Source organism: Dipodomys spectabilis, unplaced genomic scaffold (genome assembly GCF_019054845.1).
Source record: "Dipodomys spectabilis isolate Male_0828 unplaced genomic scaffold, ASM1905484v1 ptg000233l, whole genome shotgun sequence".
Lineage (NCBI taxonomy): Eukaryota > Metazoa > Chordata > Mammalia > Rodentia > Heteromyidae > Dipodomys > Dipodomys spectabilis.
Window position 1 is genome coordinate 474,178 of NW_024870910.1, and position 18,494 is coordinate 492,671.

The following is an 18,494-nucleotide window of genomic DNA, read 5'->3' on the forward strand; positions in this document are numbered from 1 at the left end:
GAGGCTGAGAGCCTACCCTGATGATGGCAGCTGGGAGCCAGAACAGAGCTGTGAGCTACAGCCCGAGGTGATTTATGGGCTTTAATTGCAGACCTGCTCCTTCTGTGTAAAATCCGAAGGAAGCTGTCTCTGCTGATGCATGGAGATTCGCCTAAAATTATTGGCTGCTGGTGTTGACTGCCAGACCTCTTGGGCCAGGTGCCTGCTGAATTCTGATGAGGTAAGGCTGTTGGGGAAGGTTAAAAAAAAAGAAGAAGAAGAAAGAAAGAAAGAAAGAAAGAAAGGGAGGAACTGCCCCAGATCATAAATCTAATTGACACCACGCATCCACGCTCCATGACGAGGCAGTGTGCGGAGTGGGAGATGCAGACTCAGAAAGAGGAGCTGGTCTGAAACTCTGACCAGAAGTGCAGCTTGGAAAAATGGTGTGAAAGCCTTGGGATGACCATGGGTGGTAATTTGACCCATGGGCTCCCGTGCCTTCCCCCCCAACCCCTGCTGTGGGTCAAGTGTGTTTCCCTTCCCCCATGGGGGTGGGGTTGGCCAGTGGGGTATGGGCAATGGGGGAAGGGCCTGGTCTGAGCTGACACGTGTGGTTTGACTCAGCTCGTGGCTCTGGCATGCATCGTGAGAAAGATAATACCAGAGGTACTGGTGGTCAACTCTGGATAAGAAGCCTGTGCACGCTGGAGTCTACCCTCTAGCCTAGCCCAGCCCAGAGTGCTGTAGAGTGACCTGGTCAGGGTAAAGGTGTGATGCTTTGAGCAGCAACACCTTGAAGTTATCTGCTACATAGCTTTCCTTCTTATCAGAGCTTCAGAGAAGAAACAGGTAGATGTTTCCAGCCTCCTCTAAGCGCTCTGAGGACAGCTCTAACCCCAGCACTATTTCCTCTTCCACCCTTCAAACACAGCCCTCTGTCTGTTGTAAAGTATTGAGCAAATTCAAGTAGTAATTCCTTGGGTTTCTTGTTGACAAATAGTGTAATACACTCTTGTGTATAAAGGAATTTTAGTGTACTGTTTTATTTTTATTCTTTGCAATTAGGATCCAATAATTATAATTAGTCTAAGGCATTCATGATATGCACATGAATTAAGAGTGTGGTTGGAATCATTTTTTGGCTGATTTTTTTTTATAAAGCCTTCTTTATTTATTAATAAAAATTCACAAAGAAGGCCAAAGATGCTTGTAAGTGTTTCAATCAGAGAAGCAAATTAAAAGTCCATTTGGGAAGATGCCAAGAATTATGTTCCTGGAGAAAATAAAACTTCATATCATAAAATTGAGGCACCCCACTGTATTTTAATTTGGCTGACTAATTTATCTCTAACATTGTCCTTTAAGTGAGTGTCAACAAGCAAGAAGCATGTACTATTGAGCTGACTCTTATAATTCAGCAGAATAGACAAAGAGTTATTCGTGTGCGCAGAAATCCACAGGCATCTTAGGCTGTGATTTACACACATCATAAAACCATTGATGGGTTACAGGCTCCATTTCACTAATGAATCATTATTCTAAGAGTTATTACCAACTCAGTGTAAACAATACTGCCCAATGGTATAAAATTCTTGGACATGTGCCAGGTGTCGGTGGCTCATACCTGTCAACCTAGCTACTTGGGAGGCTGAGATCTGAGGGTTGAGGTTTGAATTCAGCCCAGGCAGACAAGTCCATGAGACTCTTCCCTCCACCCCCAACCCCATTCTGGTGCTTGAACTCAGGGCTTGGGTGCTATCCCTAAGCTTCTTATGCTCAAGGCTGGAGCTCTACCACTTGAGCTACAGCTCCACTTCCAGCCTTATCTGACTAGTTCATTGAAGATGAGAGTCTCACAGACCTGGTTTTCGAACTGCTATCCTTAGACCTGAGTAGCTAGGATGACAGGTGTGAGCCACTTGTGTCCAGCTTCACTTCTAGTTTGTTTGTTTTTGCTGGTTAATGAGAGGTAAAGAGTCTTGTAGATGTTTCTGCCTGGGCTGGCTTTGAGCTGTGACCTCAGATCTCAGCCTCCTGGGAAAGTAAGCTAGGATTACAGGTGTGAGCCCTGGGGGTTGGCTTGAAGCTTTGTTTTTTTAATGATGTTTTTATTTCAATTATCTATGTTCTCCCTGCCCTGAATGGAAGCCCTAGCTGTACCAGGACATGGCTGTCAGGAGTGGCAAAGGACCAAATCCACGATGTACCCCATCTGTGGGCATGGCACCCCACAAACACAGGACTCTTTGGGTCCCAGCCGTCAAATGTGCGTTCAGCCCCAGGGCTCAGAACGTGGAGAGAGTCAGTCAGCCAGGCTGAAGAACAAAACTGACAAAGCAGTTGATTACATCTTGTTTTTGTGATGAACTTGGTGATTGGCATGCAGAGTTTGAAGGCCTTCATGAGGACCAATTTTAATCTAGGTTAAATGTAGCCTGGCAAACTCAGGCCAGAGGGGGGAGCTAGACAGGGCGGGAGGCCGCAGAAGCAGCACAGCAAAAGTGCCTGGGCCCCAAGCCTTGATTAGAACTGAAAACGGGGTGGGAGGGAGTCTCAGCCTTGATTTCCAGGGTTTGAGAATGGACAGTTATGGAGTCCTGGAGGTAGAAGCAGAGGAGGAGGTATAGAAGATTCTAGTTATCACAGGATAGAACAGCCCTGGAAATGGAACATACTCTTGTGTGACACCAAGCCCTGGTGGCTCCATTCCTGTCCCTGTGGGTTTGCTATAGGGCTGGGGTGTGGGGCGTGTGTGTGTGTGTGTGTGTGTGTGTGTGTGTGTGTGTGAGCAACAAGGGGTGTCCGTCTGCACACATTCTTCTAGCTGTGCTCAGGAAAACATTAAAGCAAGAAAAAACATTAAAGCAAGAAAAAGCTCCCAGAACAGCCCGAGTTCTTGACTCCAGCCACTCCTTCGGATCTCAATGATCCTTGACTGTAGCCACCCAGGCCTCCACCGAGAGAGAAGAGCTGCCCATGTCACCCCTGTCACTCCATCAGGCCCGAGAGCCTCTTGAGCAGGCTATGAAGAACCCACAAATAAGAGGGGTGGGGCTCAGACATCCCGGTCCTCCATGATAGGCAACTGGGGGCTGGGGATGCTGGCTGTTATGAAACGCATACTCTCTCTCTCTCTCTCTCTCTCTCTCTCTCTCTCTCTCTCTCTCTCTCTCTCTCTCTCTCGGCAGGCTGCGCAGAGGTGCTGATGGTGCTGTTAGCTGCCTGGAAGCTGGGTGTCTGCTCAGGGTTAGGAGGAGGCGGGGGAAGCCAAGGATCTGATGGAAAAAAATGGCTCTGAGCCCTGGCCTAGGCTGAGCCCGGAAAAGCTGGGGGGCCCCTGTCCACCCAGCTGGCTGAGCACAGAGTTCTGAGCAGATTTCCTGTGGGGGTGGTTGTTTTGCCAGTCCTGGACACTGTCCCTGAGGTTCTTTTGCTCAAGGCTAGCTAGCACTCTACTACTTGAGCTACAGCGCCACTTCTGGCTTACTTCTATGTATACGGTCCCTAGGAATAGAACCCAGGGCTTCAAGCATGGTAGGCAAGCATGCTACTACTAAGCCACCTTCCCAGCCCCATGGGCAGATTATTTTTTCCTGTCTTCTGAAGCCCTGTGAGGGAGGCTAAAGGGAAGGGCAGCTGCTCCTCTCAGCGAACCAATCTGTGCAAACCTTTCAACTAGAAACTGGAAAAGGAGACCTGACCCTCAGCACTGCTGACCTTCCCCTGTCTGTGGCCCGTCTCCTTCTTGACCCTTTCTGGGCTGGCCCCTCACTTCCTCCTTCCCAGAATTCCCAGGGCCACTCCTGGCTAGGGAAGATGGCCTGTCTGTCCCTCTCCCGCAGTCCACCACACAACCCCACTGTCCTGTCCTCTCTGTCCCTCTGCCAGCATGAGGCTCCCAAGGCCCGCCCCCCGCCCCGCCCTGAAGCTCCTCTCCACCCCCACTTCTCTGCCCCTAGCTGCCAAGGCAAGAGGCCCTGCTCCTTCCCACAGACCCTCACTCCAGCTTTCCAGCCTGCGCCTGTGGGCTGCTGGCAGCCGCACCTGATCCTGGCTCCCGCAGCATTCACACTGGGCCATCCCAGACCCATCCCCACCAGCCCTACTGAGCCTTTGGGGATCCTAACTTGTCAGTTTGACAGATTTTCGCCAGATGGCTCCCAGAAACAGCCAGGCACGCACGTCTACTTGTTCTCACTGATGTGGGTTTCTACTTACTCGTTTGAAGGTGCTGAGGTTTGAACTCAAGATCTTGAGTATGTGAGGCAGACACTCTACCACTTGAGCCACACCTCCAGTCCTTTTTATTTATCAGATAGGGTCTCACACTTTTGCCCTCTGGCAGGTCTCAGATGGAGAGGATTCCAATTCTACCACCTGTGGAGCTGAGATCTCAGATGTACATCACCATGCTAGGCTTGTTGAGTTGGTGGTATCTAAGGTCTTGCCCAGTCTGGTCTTGTGTTAGAATCGTCACAATTTCTTCCTCCTGAGTAGGTATGTGCCACTGTACCCTGATGTGTTTTTATCTGGGGGGGGGGGGGGGTCGGTACTGATGTTTGAATTCAGGGCCTCTCTAGCAGCTGCTCTACTACCTGAGCCACTCTGCCAGTTCCTTTTTGCATTGGTTATTGTTGGAGATAAGGTCTTGCTTCCTGCCTGGGCTGGCTTGGACTGGGATCTCTCATCTGGGCTTCGTCAGTGGGATGACAGGTACATACCACTATACCCAGCCTTTGATTGAGATGGAGCCCATCTCAGGAGGTGTCCTTGAATATCCAGGCTAAACCAGAGCTGTTGACGATGGTATGTGGTCATCCTCCCTTTCTGGCGCCATAGCTTTGGCTACTTTTGGGACTTTTGAGTTAAGATGTCTTGCTGAGCTCCGGGGTTTGTAGTGCACACTGCAGTCTCCTACACACTGGCTTTGCTTCCTGGAAGTCTTACCTTTTACGGTATCATCATATCCCTGTGGCCCCGTAGAAGGCCACAGCTAGCGACACAGGTGGCCAGGCAGTGTTGATCACACAGAACATGCATCGACCGCTACTTGCAAATAAGAATATGCAAGGGCTACTTGCAAATAAGAATATGCAAGGGGAAGCCAGGTGTGGTGGCTCACACCTGTAATCGCAACCACTCAGGAGGCTGAGATCTGAGAATCTCCGATTGAAGCCATCCCAGGCAAGAAAGTCTGGGACTCTTAGCTCCAATTAAACATTAGGAAAGCTAGAAGCAGAGCTGTGGCTTGAGTGGTAGAGCACCTCTGCCCAGGCCCTGAGTTCAAGCCCCAGGACTGGCACAGGGGGGAAAAAATGTTCAGCTGGAACTCCACATTAGGCTGGAGGGCAAATCTCTGACTTGTGGAGATTTGAAGGAGAAAGTCATACACACCCATAGCTCCCTACTAGGTGCCAGGGTACGCCACCATCCTGGCGAAAGTGCCAGGCTCTTGATAACACAAGGAAGGACAACTGAAGGTCGTTAGGAAGAACGTGATCATGGGAACAGCCCTCTCTCTCCAGCATGCTGAGCTTCCCACAGATGCCCCGTGTGATGTCAGCTGCGCCTCCTTAGCTCTCAGCCAGGGCAGGGGGTGGGCAGGCAGGATGAGTGAGCAGAGGTGTGGGGAGCGAGACCAGGGGATGGCACCTCAGAGGCGGGTTGGTTTGTGGTTCAGATGGAGCTAGACAAGGAGCTAGACAAGTACTCTAGCCCCGAACCTGAAAACAATGCTTAACACTTTGTACAGTTCCTTGTGTCTCAACAAAGCAAGGTTATCATGCCTACCATGACCCTATTTGCCAGGTGGAGGGGCTGGGGTGGGCTGCAGCTTTGGGGTTGGTGTGAAGGATTATCCCCCTACATACCATGGGTTCCTGTTTGTCTTCTCAGGAAGCCTATGGAAGCAGAAGAAAGAACACAAGATAAGAAGAAAACATAGGAAAGAGTAGGTGGCACATGCCTGTAATCCTATCATGCTGGAGGCGGAGACAAGGAAGTCCTGAGTTTAGAGTCCAGCCACAGATACCTAGGGAGGCTTTGTAAAAGGAGGAAAGAAGCTAGGCGCCGGTGGCTCATGCCTGTAATCCTACTCAGAAGGCTGAGATCTGAGGATCGCAGTTCAAGGCCAGACAAACTGGGCAGCAAAGTCCACGAGACTCCTTTAAGTGCAGTTAACCACCAGAAAACTAGAAATGGAACTGTGGCTCAAAGTGGCAGAACTTAGCCTTGAGCAAAAAAAAGCTCAGACAATGCCCAGACCCTGAGTTCAAGCCCCACTACCGACCAAAAGAAAAAAGAAAAAAAGGATAGAAAGCCAGGTGTCTTGGCCTCTCAGGGCAGGACCCTTCTAGAATGGAAATCCTGAGACCCATAATCCAGCAAGACAGGTCAGGGAATTTCTCCATGGGGATTCAGGGTACTAATTTTATGTTAGGCTTTCTGGCTGGCTTTGTGGACAGGGCTTCTCATTTCTGTAATCAGCCTTGGCAAAGAGGAATTCTAGCTTCCATGGAGAGCAAGGGGTGAGAGATACAAGGGCAGAGAGATGCTGCTTTTGAGGCTCACTTTGGGGCTCCCTTTCCTGAGCCACTCTTCCAGTGCTCTAGAATGGTTGAGCGGGGGGGACGACGTTTGGCTTTTCTTTTTTGCTAGCTGCAGGCTCAGGAGCCGGGGCCTCTGCCAGCTGCACAGCATTCATCATCCCGCCCCCAGGAAGATGAGTGGTTTTAGCATAGAATGCAGAATGGTCGTGAAATTCAAACTGCAGTAAGGTGACAAGAATGATGGTGCTGGCAAAGAGGAAAAGACATGATGGCAGGGAGCTGCAGCCAGGCGGGGGTAGCAGGGCGGGGCTGGCCAGGTTCTCGCTCTCCTCCTGCCCTAGAAGGCCTAAGGTGGTGGGGGCTGCCTCTTGTTCTCACCCATTTTGTTCTTTGAACATCACTCATGACTAAGATAGAAGGAAGGTGCTTTGAAGCCAGCCAGGCAGAAAAAGTCTGTCAGACTATCTCCAATTAATCAGGACAAAAAAATCAGGAAGTGGGAGGCGTGGCTCAAATGGTCAAGCACCATTTGAGCTGGGAAAGGGAGCAGAGATGAGGATGAGGGCAAGCTGGAGAAAGGGTCAGGGAGAAGAACGCAGACACTTCTCAAACTTTGTGGTTGCTGTTGTTGGTTGTGGGACTTGAATTCTGGGCCTGGGTGCTGTCCTCAGCTCTTCAGCTCAAGGCGAGTGCTCTACCACTTGAGCCACAACGCCACTTCTGGTGGTTTATTGGGGATAAGAGTCTCAGGGACTTTCCTGCCGGGGCTGGCTTTGAACCACGATCCTTAGATCTCTGCCTCCTGAGTAACTAGGATGACAGGCATGAGCCACCGGCGCTGGCTCAAACTTTTAAAAAGAAGTTTTTTAAAATGACCTCCAGGTCACTCCAAAATGACCCACCCAGGCATGCAATGCAGGGTCTTGTCTGAGATTTGGAGCGAGGCACAAGCTGGCACTGGGGAAATGGGTATGTCTGCGTGTGTAACAAAGGCACACGCAAGTGCCCTTGCGGGCTCAAGCCCACAACGCCCCGACCTGCAAGTTCCGGCTCTGTGAAGCTGTAAGGGATTCTCTGCACTCTTGGCAGAGGCTGGAGGACAGGAAGAGGCCAGTGTGGGGTTTTGGTCAACGTGTGGCTAACTGGACAGCCATGTCTTTATGTGGCAGGCTGCCTGGGAGCCTGTGCCCACAGCCATGGGGGCTTAGCTTTCCTTCGGGGTGTATCTGTGTCAGTCATTTGCACAAAGCCCGGCTGGCGCCCAATGCCTTCCCCAAATGATTCGGTGCATTTACTGCTCAAGGCCTGGCAGCTGCGGGGTGTGGCCTCCAACTTCCTTTGGGGAGAGCAGCTGCTTTGGGTGGAAAGGCGCCCGCACCAGCTGGCAGAGGGCCCCCTCCCCATCAGAGCCTGGCAGGTGTGGCTCGCAGTAGGCAGAGCTGTTGGCACTCAGCTGCCCATTTCCCCAGGTGAGTTTCTATTTGGCAGGATTGGCAGGAAGAACTGGCCCTGGAGGCGGAGCCAGCTCGGGAGGGGAACTTCCCTGCAGGTGTGTTTTGCTGGGAGGGGCCTTTCTCGAAGCTGGTTGGCATTTCTGGGAACGGGGTGGGAAATCAAGGCTGCCTGCACTTCTTGCTTTTAGGGGACAGTGGGGAGGGCAGGAGCTCTTCCTGGGCTGGGTGCCCAACTCTGCATAAATGACAGTGTAAGAAACAACTGAAAAGCCAGGTGCCAGTGGCTCACATCTTGTTATCCTAGCCACTCAGAAGGCTAGGATCTCAGTTCGAAGCCAAACCAGGCAAGAAAGTTTCTCATCTTTTTGCTGGTCCTGGGGCTTGAACGCAGGGCTTGAACTCAGGCTCTGGTCCCTGAGTTGTGCTCAAGGCTAGCCCTCTACACCTCTACTTCTGCTTTTACTGAGTAGTTTATTGGACATAAGAGAGTCTCACACTTTCCTGCCTGGGCTGGATTTGAACCACGAGCCACAGATCTCAGCCTTCTGAGTAGCTAGGATTACACACCTGAACCACCAGCGCCCAGCCTGTGAGACTCTTACCTTTAAGTAATTAACAAAAAGCCAGAAGTGGAGCTGTGTGGCTTAAGTGGTTGCGCACCAGCCCTGAGGGAAAAAGCTAAGGTAGGACACCCAAACTGAAGCCAAGCCCAACTACTAGCACCAAAACAAACAAACAAAAGAGACAAGAATCCAAACCAGACAAAACCCAACACTACAGCCAGGAGCACGACCTAGGATCCAAACATCTTCTGTCCTCAGACAAATGTTACTGCATGGCTTCCTCCAAGTTCTAATTGAGGTGATTTAGGAAAAACTGGTGCAGTCGATTGCCCCCGGGGAGGAGAGGCAGCCATCTGGGAGCCTGTGTTGCAGTGAGGGCGGTGGCTGGATCTCTGGAAGTTGTCAAGGCAACAAGTACATCCCAAGGCACTGGTGTATTTCTGGCTTTGCTCTTGTGGAATCCTGACCCAGCCGGTCACGGCCTCAAACTTTCAAGCAAAATCACAGCTTTTCCTCAGGAGGCAGGCAGACTTGCAAGTTTGTCTTCCCGTTCCCGGGGTCTGGGCCCTGCTGGCTGGAACCGCTCTGATGAATGCCAGGTGACCAGGGAGGAAATGGCTGGCACAGTCCCGGCGGCAGACGGCAACTGGGTAACACTCAACACGTAACTCATCCTTTATGGAAGAGGAGTTTAAAACAGGTAACACACACATATGGGAAAGCTAAAAAAATTTCCAAGAGAAAACTCAGGAGAACAATCAGTGCCCTGGGGTGGGCCAAACTTTCTTTTACATATATCAAATACATTTCCTTCGAAAGAACAAGCCAATAAAGTCCCGAATCTTTGAGTTTGTAATTCCCACTCTTTGAAAGACACAATGAGAAGGCCAGGTGTGGTGGCTCAGGCTTGTAATCCCAACTGAGCAGGAGGCAGAGAGATCTGGAGAACCATGGTTCAAGGTCAGACTGTGCAGAAAAGTTGGCAAGACTTGCTCATGACAAAGTAAGCTGGTGGTACACATCCATTATCCTAGCTGGGCGACAGTTAGGCACAGAAGGATTAGAAGCCAGCTCTGGAAAATAACCAAAGCAGTAAAGCCTGGGGCATGGGTATACCCCAGTACTGCAAAAATAAACACTTAAGAAAACACTCCCCCCCCCGCAAACAAGCAAAACCAAAAAGACCCTCAAGACAATTAGTATGTACCCAGAATGTATGAAGAATTCTCAAAACTGCCTCATGTGTATATGTGTGTGTGTGCGTGTGTGTGTGTGTGTGTGTGCTTGTGCATGCCTGTCAGTACTGGGTCTGAACTCAAGACTTCTTACCTGGCTTTTTCACTTAAGGCTGGCATTCTACAACTTGAACCAACTCCACTTCTAGCATTTTGCTGGTTAACTGGAGATAGTTCCTTACAAATGTTTCTGCTCAAGCTGACTTCAAACCTGGATCCTCAGATCTCAGCCTCCAGTAGCTAGGAGTACAGACTTCAGCCACTGGTGTCCAACTTCTCACTTGACCTTTTCACTCATAGCTGATGCTTTACCACTTGGATCATGCCTCCAGTTCTGGCTTTTTGATGGTTAACTGAGTCTCTCAGATGTGTTCTCCCCAGGCTAGCTTTGAGCCAGGGTCCTCAGATCTCAGCCTCCTTGAGTAGCTAGAATTAATACGTGATGAGCCTGGCAAACAAGTGCATTTTTGAAAACAGGAAGGATCTGAAGGCACTTTATCGGAAGGCCACGCCAGGGGTGCACAAATGGAAAGCTCCTACATCATGGGTTGTCAAGTCCCAGTGTGATGGTCTATCAGGAAGACCAGCAGAAGCACTATTATGGCAACTGCTGCTGAGGTATGGGGCCACAGAACCTTTGCCAGTGCTAAGGACAGGGAGAACCAGCAACGCTACTCCTAGCCAAGTGAAATGGAGAGTTAGGTACACGAACCTGTATGTAACTGCTGTTTCTACCCAACAACCCCATAACTCCCTACCCAGGGAATGGATAAACAAGCCTGGTGTAGCCACATATCAGAACACTACTCGTAATAAACATCTGTAACACTACACGCTTTATTTCACCATGCCAAGATGCCAGACTCCAAAGCTAGTCTTCCTTGTATACGGCACACTCAGAAATACCAAAGTACCAGGACAGAAAACAGATCACACAGGGCTGGTGGATGGACTGAGTTTAAATAGGTACAAGGAGCTCCTGAAGAGGAGAGGAGGAGGAAGGGGTGACCAAAGGCTCTACATACTGACAGTGGTGACATTCATGACTGTGCATACCAACATAGACAACTCTGACTGTGCCTTACCATTCAAAAGGAAAGCAAATCCATAGAGATGTCTACTAAAATACTACACCAAGTATATGTCAACAAGAGTAGGGCTACATACTCTCCTTAATGGAGTATTTGTAGCTAGAATACCCACTTCTCCAAGTGCAGTGACCACATTAAAATGCCCATGCTGTTTGCGGGGAATGGAAGTGCATCTACTAACTGGTCCAAATGAACAGACATGACATGCTTTACACTTAATTATGCCCAAAGGACAAAGAATATAAGCCTGCTGCTCTGCCTACTTTCGGATTTAATCTGACTGGCCCTGCCCCACCCCTCCCCTTCCTCAGCAGCAGGCGTGGTCTGTGGGGAAGACACTACAAGTGATGACTAGCAGGGAGGGGTCTGATGCAGGATGACAGAGTTGCATGAAACCAGAAACAACGGGCAGACCAGACCAGTGCATTATTTTAAAAAGTTTTATTCTGCAGATTTAGAAATTTGAGATTTTTTTAATAACCGCAAAAGAAAATTCAGTCACACCTAATGATTAACAGAATGTAGTGGTGTATTATCTAAACAGAAATCGTGCTGATGTGCCATAATAAATTGTCTATTAGTAAAAAAATACACTTTAGGGCACAGCATTGTATCACAAATTACAGTAGGGATACTTTGCAAGAATTTAATCAAACTAGAGAATTCTGAGTAACTGTCTCTTTTAAATGCAGCACTTAAAAATGTAACAACTCTGTGCATTCTTTTTTCTTAAAAAAATGACGTGCGTCATAGAAATGCTGCTTTATTGCTGCAGAGGTCAAAGTTCAAGGCTCAAGAGGTACAGGAGAAATACAAAGGTAGCCTTTAGAAAGTTGGTTTTATGTATAAAAAAGGTAAAGTTTATAAAAGTTAATTTACAAACCAAGAACAAAAGTGGTATGCACGCATTATGTACAAGCATCCTTAAAACATTGAAATTTTCAAATGCATAGCCTAAAAGAAAGCCACTGCCCCTAAAAAAAAAAAAAAAAAAGAAGAGAAAGAGAGAGAGAGAGAGAGAGAGAGAGAGAAAGGAGGACAGGAGGAAAGAAAGAAAAAAGCCCGCCCGCCCCCCCCTACAAATCACACCATTATTTTCTTCTGGGTGATCACACATTTCCACAGCCACCAAGTCCACAATCCACTCAATTGTTTTCATGATACAGTATCTAGATATGCACAAAGCCATCAAAACTTGGTAATACATAGCAAGAATGATCTAAGAAGTAAGAACAGGAGGGTAAGGCATTCCTGCTGCGTAGTGTCTGCGGTGATGTGGTTAGTTTATGGAACCAGTCTCACATGCTTTGGTGTCCTTCCCTAAGAGAAATGTGTCTTCATACACATTAAGTAATTATCTTCATTTGATTCCCCCAAAGTTATAAATTCCCCTGCTGTACATGTCGGCTAAATCATCTACAGTGGTTGTATATTCCAGGTGCATTTAAAAAACATGTGCATATGATCTCATGCATACCACAGTAAAATGTGTATGCAAGGTCAGGGTCATAATACAGCTTGAAACCGTGTACTTTGGAAAGGACAGAACCCGAATGCACTCCTATTTACTGGCTGGCATTTTAACGGAAATCAGTATGTAAAGTTAAGCAGTGACCATAAAAAAGTACAAAAGCCATTACAAAGTAAAGTATCTTTGAACCTCTAGCCAATACCAACAGCTCCTCCATCACCAATGTGCCATTTGTAGCACATTCTCTGACCATGGTTCAGGGCTCACTTACTAATCTTCATCAGTTCCAACAAATGCTTAATACTAACAAAATGTAGTATCAATCCTAAGGAAAGTATAATACTTAATAGAGTGGTTCCATTTAGATTTAGTAAGTCCAACCCAGTTTCACATTATTTAATCAAGTTCCTATATTTTAAGAATTAAAAGTGGTCAATCAGGACAGATACACAGTTGGCGCCAACAAGGTAATTTGGATCTCCAGGAAGACACTTGTTTTGCCACGTTTTAGGATCACCTATGAGAAAAAAAGAAATTTTGTGATTTACAATTGGCTTAACCGAGAGTCCTAAGGCTTCCCCGTTATGGGGGCACATACAGGTATCTGTATTTCTTTTTGTTTGTTGGGTAGGGAGTGAGGGAAACATTAAAGTTCTCTTCCGACAGCGTCAGAAGGTACAAACCCCAGGCAACTTTCTATTTCTTTAGCATTATGCACTATGTCAAAACTCCTTGGCAGCAAACAACTTGAAAGCTGTTTCAGATGTCCCTTGTCCCTTTTATCAAAAAGTATCAAGTTCATAGACCTCTTCAATAAAAATGAATAAAAGAGCAATCATAGTCCTGAGAAAGTCCTTGTTTACCCGAGTCTACACAATTATTAATACCATCTTTCTTTTCCTTTGGACAATAATTGGGCATGACTTTACATTTAAGCTCAGTTGTGACAAGTGTCTTACATTTAACTACAAACTATCACGGGGAATTCCAAAAGTTGGGGAGACCATTGTTCCTGAAGACCTTCTTCCCCATCTTACCAAACCAAACCAGCAAGATTACACCAGAGCTGGCCAACCCAATTCTGCCTGTGGAGAGCTTCAAAAGCACTCTAGCTGTGGAGACCTTGAGCATCTGAGGTATGAGTGTGTGTGTGCCTGACAGTGTGTGTATGAGACTGAAGTATGAACTCAGGGCCTTGAGCTTGACAGGCAAGCACTCTACCACCTTGGGCATGCCTCCAATCCTTTGCTTTTCAGTGTTAGTCTCACATTTTGCCCTGGTCTGGCCCTAAGCTGAAATCCTCCTGCCTTTGCCTCCTCCTAAGTAGATGAGATTACAGACATGTTCCTGACATTTTTTTTAAACCAACTTTTAAGTGCTTTAAGACTACAGCTAGCACTAAAAGCCCTTGACAGTGGGTAACTGAAGATGGCTAGAATGACTGTATGTTTTTGGCATCCAAATTAAGTTGAGAAGAAAAACTGCAGACTTTTGCTTCCATTAAACTGTATGTCACCAAAGCAATGTCTAGAGTCTGTAATGTTGAAGGGTAGATTCAGTAGTGTAGTTTAAAAAGAGGGACTGAATTTCACAGAGAAAGATGGCCTTGTATATACAACTACACAGTATCCAGGCAGTGAAATCAACTAGAACAAGAGAAACAAAAGTGTCCCATCTTTACACTTGGTTTCTTTCCAACATACTGGGTATGCTGGGATTAAGTCAGTATGTGCCAAATCTAAACTGACTTTCTGAACAGAAATTTATAGTATATAAATAGTATATAGTATGGCCACTCAGGATTACATAAAAATATATATCCATATTTGGCATGAATATACTCAAATTCAACTCAGAAAACGTATGCTGCTTTTAATTTATAAAATACATGGTCTATCATATTAATGACAGATGACAATGAGAAAATAACCTCAACTTCCCTTAATAGTGGAAGGTGGTAAAGCAGGTAACAACAGCAGAAAAGCGACTGGAGGGGTTAAGGCAGTATCACGCCACTCCTGCCTTTCAGAATACACACCTAAACACAGTTTCATTAGGATTCCTCATTTCAACTGGCAACTACCATACTGCATGTTGAAATGAACTGGTTTTTTTCGGGGGGGGGGGGGGGGGGAGCTTGTGAGCATGAGGAAATGGAAACATACACACACACTCACGCGTGTGCACACCCACGCTCACGCTCTCTCTCTCTCTCTCTGGGGCAGCACTCCTATCAGCACATTTCTATCAGGAGCTTTGACTTCACCCTGCACCAACTGGAAGTGAGTGGGGTTTATCTGATTTCTGGTCTCTCTTACAAGTGGCCACGCCAGAGATAAGACAGTTCCAACCAGTAACTAACTCAAGAAAGTGAGCAATGTGAGAGTAAGATGGAAGCTTTGAATTTCAACCCGAGAGAAGATTCATTTAAAACTACTGCAGAACAGAAGCCACTTAGAGCTTTACCCAGAGAAATGGTGATCCAGTGGAAGATCTTTTGTATTATATTTCTCTAGTGCAAATGCTTTTTGGATGAAGAAATTAAAGAACAGTCACCAGAAATTAACGTTACATAAAGCAATGAAATCGTTTTAGTGAGAAGATAAAAATGCCCACATATGTAGGGCTGTAAAAATTCTCACTGCATCCTGACAATTAGGTAAGATCATGTAATTTTGTTAAATACTAAGAATAGCCAATCTTCAGAAATTTCGGAAACTGATTCTGTTAAAGACCAACAATAGCCAATCTTCTCTCCATAATCATTTATAGTAAGTTACAACTGAGTCTGGAGCCCCTAGTGATGCCCAACAAAAGAACAGAGTAAAGACTGGTGGTGTAGGCATTAATCAACGACAGTTCCCAAAGCCCCCAGAAGACAGAGTGAAGATAGCATACCCGACGAGGAGTCGGATGATTTTAGAGCAAAAGACCAACCGTCAGGAGTCATGGACGCACAGTGTGGTAAGCGTAGCTCCACGGGCTTCAGGAACTTGAGGCCATGGGGCCCGCACATCACCAGGGGGCTCAGCAGAGTCTCACCTGGAGCCAGGGAAGGGGAGGAGAGAGAGATGAAATGGAGTCTTCTTTCTAGATAAGACACAACTTCTTTGTACAGAAATGGAGAAGAGTATTAAACCATATTTAAGAATTAAAAAAAAAAAAAGACAACTTCTCACACCCCTTTCTCATGATATGCTTTAAAGCCAACTGGAATTAACTTTCTATAGTACTGAGCACAAAAATACAACAGAAACCATAAATGGAATCTAATTTTCCAGGAGCCACATTAGAAAGTAAAAAGTTATTCATTTTTGTTTTATCTAATTTGATGTAATCAAAACATCATTTCAACATGAAATCAATGAGCTCTTTGAAATTCATCTTTTTGCGTTTCTAGCAGCTTTCAATTAGTAAATAGCCAAAGGTAGCTGGGGCTAACTGCACTTTCCATACAAGTCTACAGTATAAAACACACTCAAGTGTACTTTCTAAAGGTAATAAATCTTCCATTTTAATATGTTTGTCATGGACTTAAGTCAAGGGATTCACACAGGGCTAACACAGTCAGTTCTGGTTTTTAAGATGGGGTGTTTACCCCAAATTAAGAGTCAAATCTTCTGGCAAAAATAAAGGCAGTGTGCTAAGCACAACTGAGAGATGCTGAAAGATAACCTCCAACAGGGCAATCTTTGCAGCACCCTGGTAGTCTAGAAAGACTAAAAGTGACAGCATTCCTGACGCCTTGAAAGCTCAGGACTATCCTGAAATATTCTTACCCTGTAAGGATATTCCAATTCACTCTGCTCACTGTTAAGTGTGTTAACTTCTGAGGATGGTTAAGCACCTGCCCCAAAGGCTTGTTTACTTTCTGCAGTCAGGTGACAGGTATCTAATCAATTTCTGTGTGTGTGTGTGTGTGTGTGTGTGTGAATCGATTTCTGTGGGCGCGCGCGTGCGTGTGTGTGTGTAAGAGAGAGAGAGAGAACACTCTGGGCCTGGACGCTGTCCCTCAGCTCTTCAGCTCAAGGCTAGTGCTCTACTACTTGAGCCACAGTGCCACTTTTGGCTTTTTCTGCTATGTGGTGCTGAAGAATTGAACCCAGGGCCTCATGCATGCAAGGCAAGTGCTCTACCACTGAGCCACCTTCCCAGCCCTCTAATCGATTTCTAAAGGTGCAAGGGCTGACTAAAGACAAATGTGGTTAGGTCAGCTGAGTCTATCTAGCAGTTACGTGTGAGGGACACCCTATGGCCTGTCACCTGCTATGGCTTCTGATTTCATTTTGAGTAAACCTGTGGCTCCATTATGGACCACCTGCCATATGCCCAGAACACACATATCCTTCCACCACAGACAGGCCCTCTGTGGTGGAAGGATTATACGGCATTTGGCCCTAAATGGAGGTAGAGGAGAGACAGCCAGCTCATCCCCTTGGCTGGGCACCGTAACTTTCAAGTGCATACACAGAGACTTCGAAGTGATTAAAGGTAAGCAGAAAAACAGACACACTTACCTTTCTCTTTATCTAAAGGTGGGAGGATGCTGTTGTCTCGGCAGACCTTGAAGTAGATTTCCTGTTCAATTCCTTCAGGAATGGCCCCTTGTGGGATAATGATGCTAACGCCAGTTTCTATGGAGCTCAGCACCCCTCCATTGCTGTTAAAAATGCCTCGGGCTGTGGCCACCACAGTGTGCCCATCCTCATCATCTTCTTCTACAGCTGAAGGACTAAGAATTGAAAAATGGCCAATGAGTGAGCTTCCTAGATGTATACAGCTCTCCTTTTGTGAAGGCAACTGGTCAAGCTACTGACTTTGTAATCTAAATGAACAAGGTCTGATACTTCTTTCACCCAACTATCATGAGCTTTAATTTAAGCAGCACATTTTAACATCCATCAAACTATTGCTTTAAAACTATCACAGTTTAAATCAGGTGCCGGTGGCTCACGCCTGAACTCCTAGCTACTCAGGAGGCTGAGATCTAAGGATTGTGCTTCAAAGCCAGCCTGGGCAGGAACATCTGTGAGACTCTTTATCTCCAATAAGACACCAGAAAACCGGAAGTGGCGCTGTGGCTCAAGTGGTAGAGTGCTAGCCTTGAGCTGAAGAACTGAGGGACAGCACCCCCACAACTGACCAAAAACAAAAAAATAAAAAAACACCAAAAAACCAAAACAACAACAAAAAAACTATCACACTTCAGTAGATTAGCAATACTTTTTTCCTTGTTAGTAACTTTAAAACAATTATGTGGGTTTGAGGCTGTAAGTCAGTGGTTGCGTGCTTCCCTAGTATGCCCTAGACTCGGATGCCTAGCATGGCCCCCTCCCCCTCAACAGGACCTCTTGTAACTGAAGGGATCCTAGACTTGATAACATCCCCCTAGAATTTCAGTGTGCATGTATTACGGTTCCTTAGCACTCAGTGAGAACCACATGTTTACACTGTCAACAGCAGGGCTTCCAAACTTCCCAACGCTAAAGACTGTGGATGGCCTATCTCTCAAACATCCACAGACGAGAAGATACTCTAACGTAGTTGGAGTATAACACTAAACCTAATAGGATGTGCTATCAATGGATGCCATCAAGACATCCCCAAGCACAGATTGGAGCCAGGGTTTTCTAAAGGACAGACTCAGAACATAACAAGTGCACGAAGTGAAGCTGAGCTGCATTCCAGCCAACAAGCAGCAGGGATGGACTCCTGCGGCAATCCTAAGGGAGAAGAGCCTGCTGCCGGAGGCACACCTGCAGGAGCTTCCGGTTCACCACTCCTGACCACTTGTGAGGCACTCAGAAACAGGAACCCAGGTGGACAGGACCCTTGTTTCTCTTGGGAGCAGGGTATGGGTGGCTTTCCTGGGCCTTGGTTCTTCCCAAGAACTCAACATGCTTCTGCCTCATCAGTGGTTTGATAACAAAAGTCACTTTAGAAGGCAAAGCTGAGCCAGATGCAGCCAGATGGTCTGGTCAGTCTGTATTTAATGAGAAGACAGAAAAGAGCATCCAACTGAGGCCCCAGGTAGGCTGGCAAGTCCATCTTACCACCCACTGCTGTTCTTTAAGCTAAACTGACATCCTTCCATCTCTATTTCTTGTTGGCATTTTGTTGAACAGACAGTGGCTAAGGAACATAGACAAT

At 46.8% G+C, this 18,494-nt stretch overlaps 1 protein-coding gene across 5 annotated transcripts in view; it reads right to left on the bottom strand.

Moving 5' to 3' along the window:
• Window positions 1-11,299: 11,299 nt before the first annotated feature.
• The window catches only part of Tjp1 (tight junction protein 1), a 79,342-nt gene continuing 72,147 nt past the window's right edge, over window positions 11,300-18,494 (bottom strand). For 2 of the 5 annotated variants that reach the window (XM_042698499.1, XM_042698497.1), the window contains 3 exons: window positions 16,862-17,076; window positions 15,303-15,386; window positions 11,300-12,861 (listed from right to left, as the gene is read on the bottom strand). In XM_042698499.1, coding sequence (XP_042554433.1) covers window positions 12,767-12,861; window positions 15,303-15,386; window positions 16,862-17,076 — 394 coding nt within the window. In that variant the 3' untranslated portion in view covers window positions 11,300-12,766. Of the gene's footprint in view, window positions 12,862-15,242; window positions 15,387-16,861; window positions 17,077-18,494 lie in introns of all 5 variants that reach the window. The other 3 variants (XM_042698498.1, XM_042698495.1, XM_042698496.1) reach the window with 2 other exon arrangements.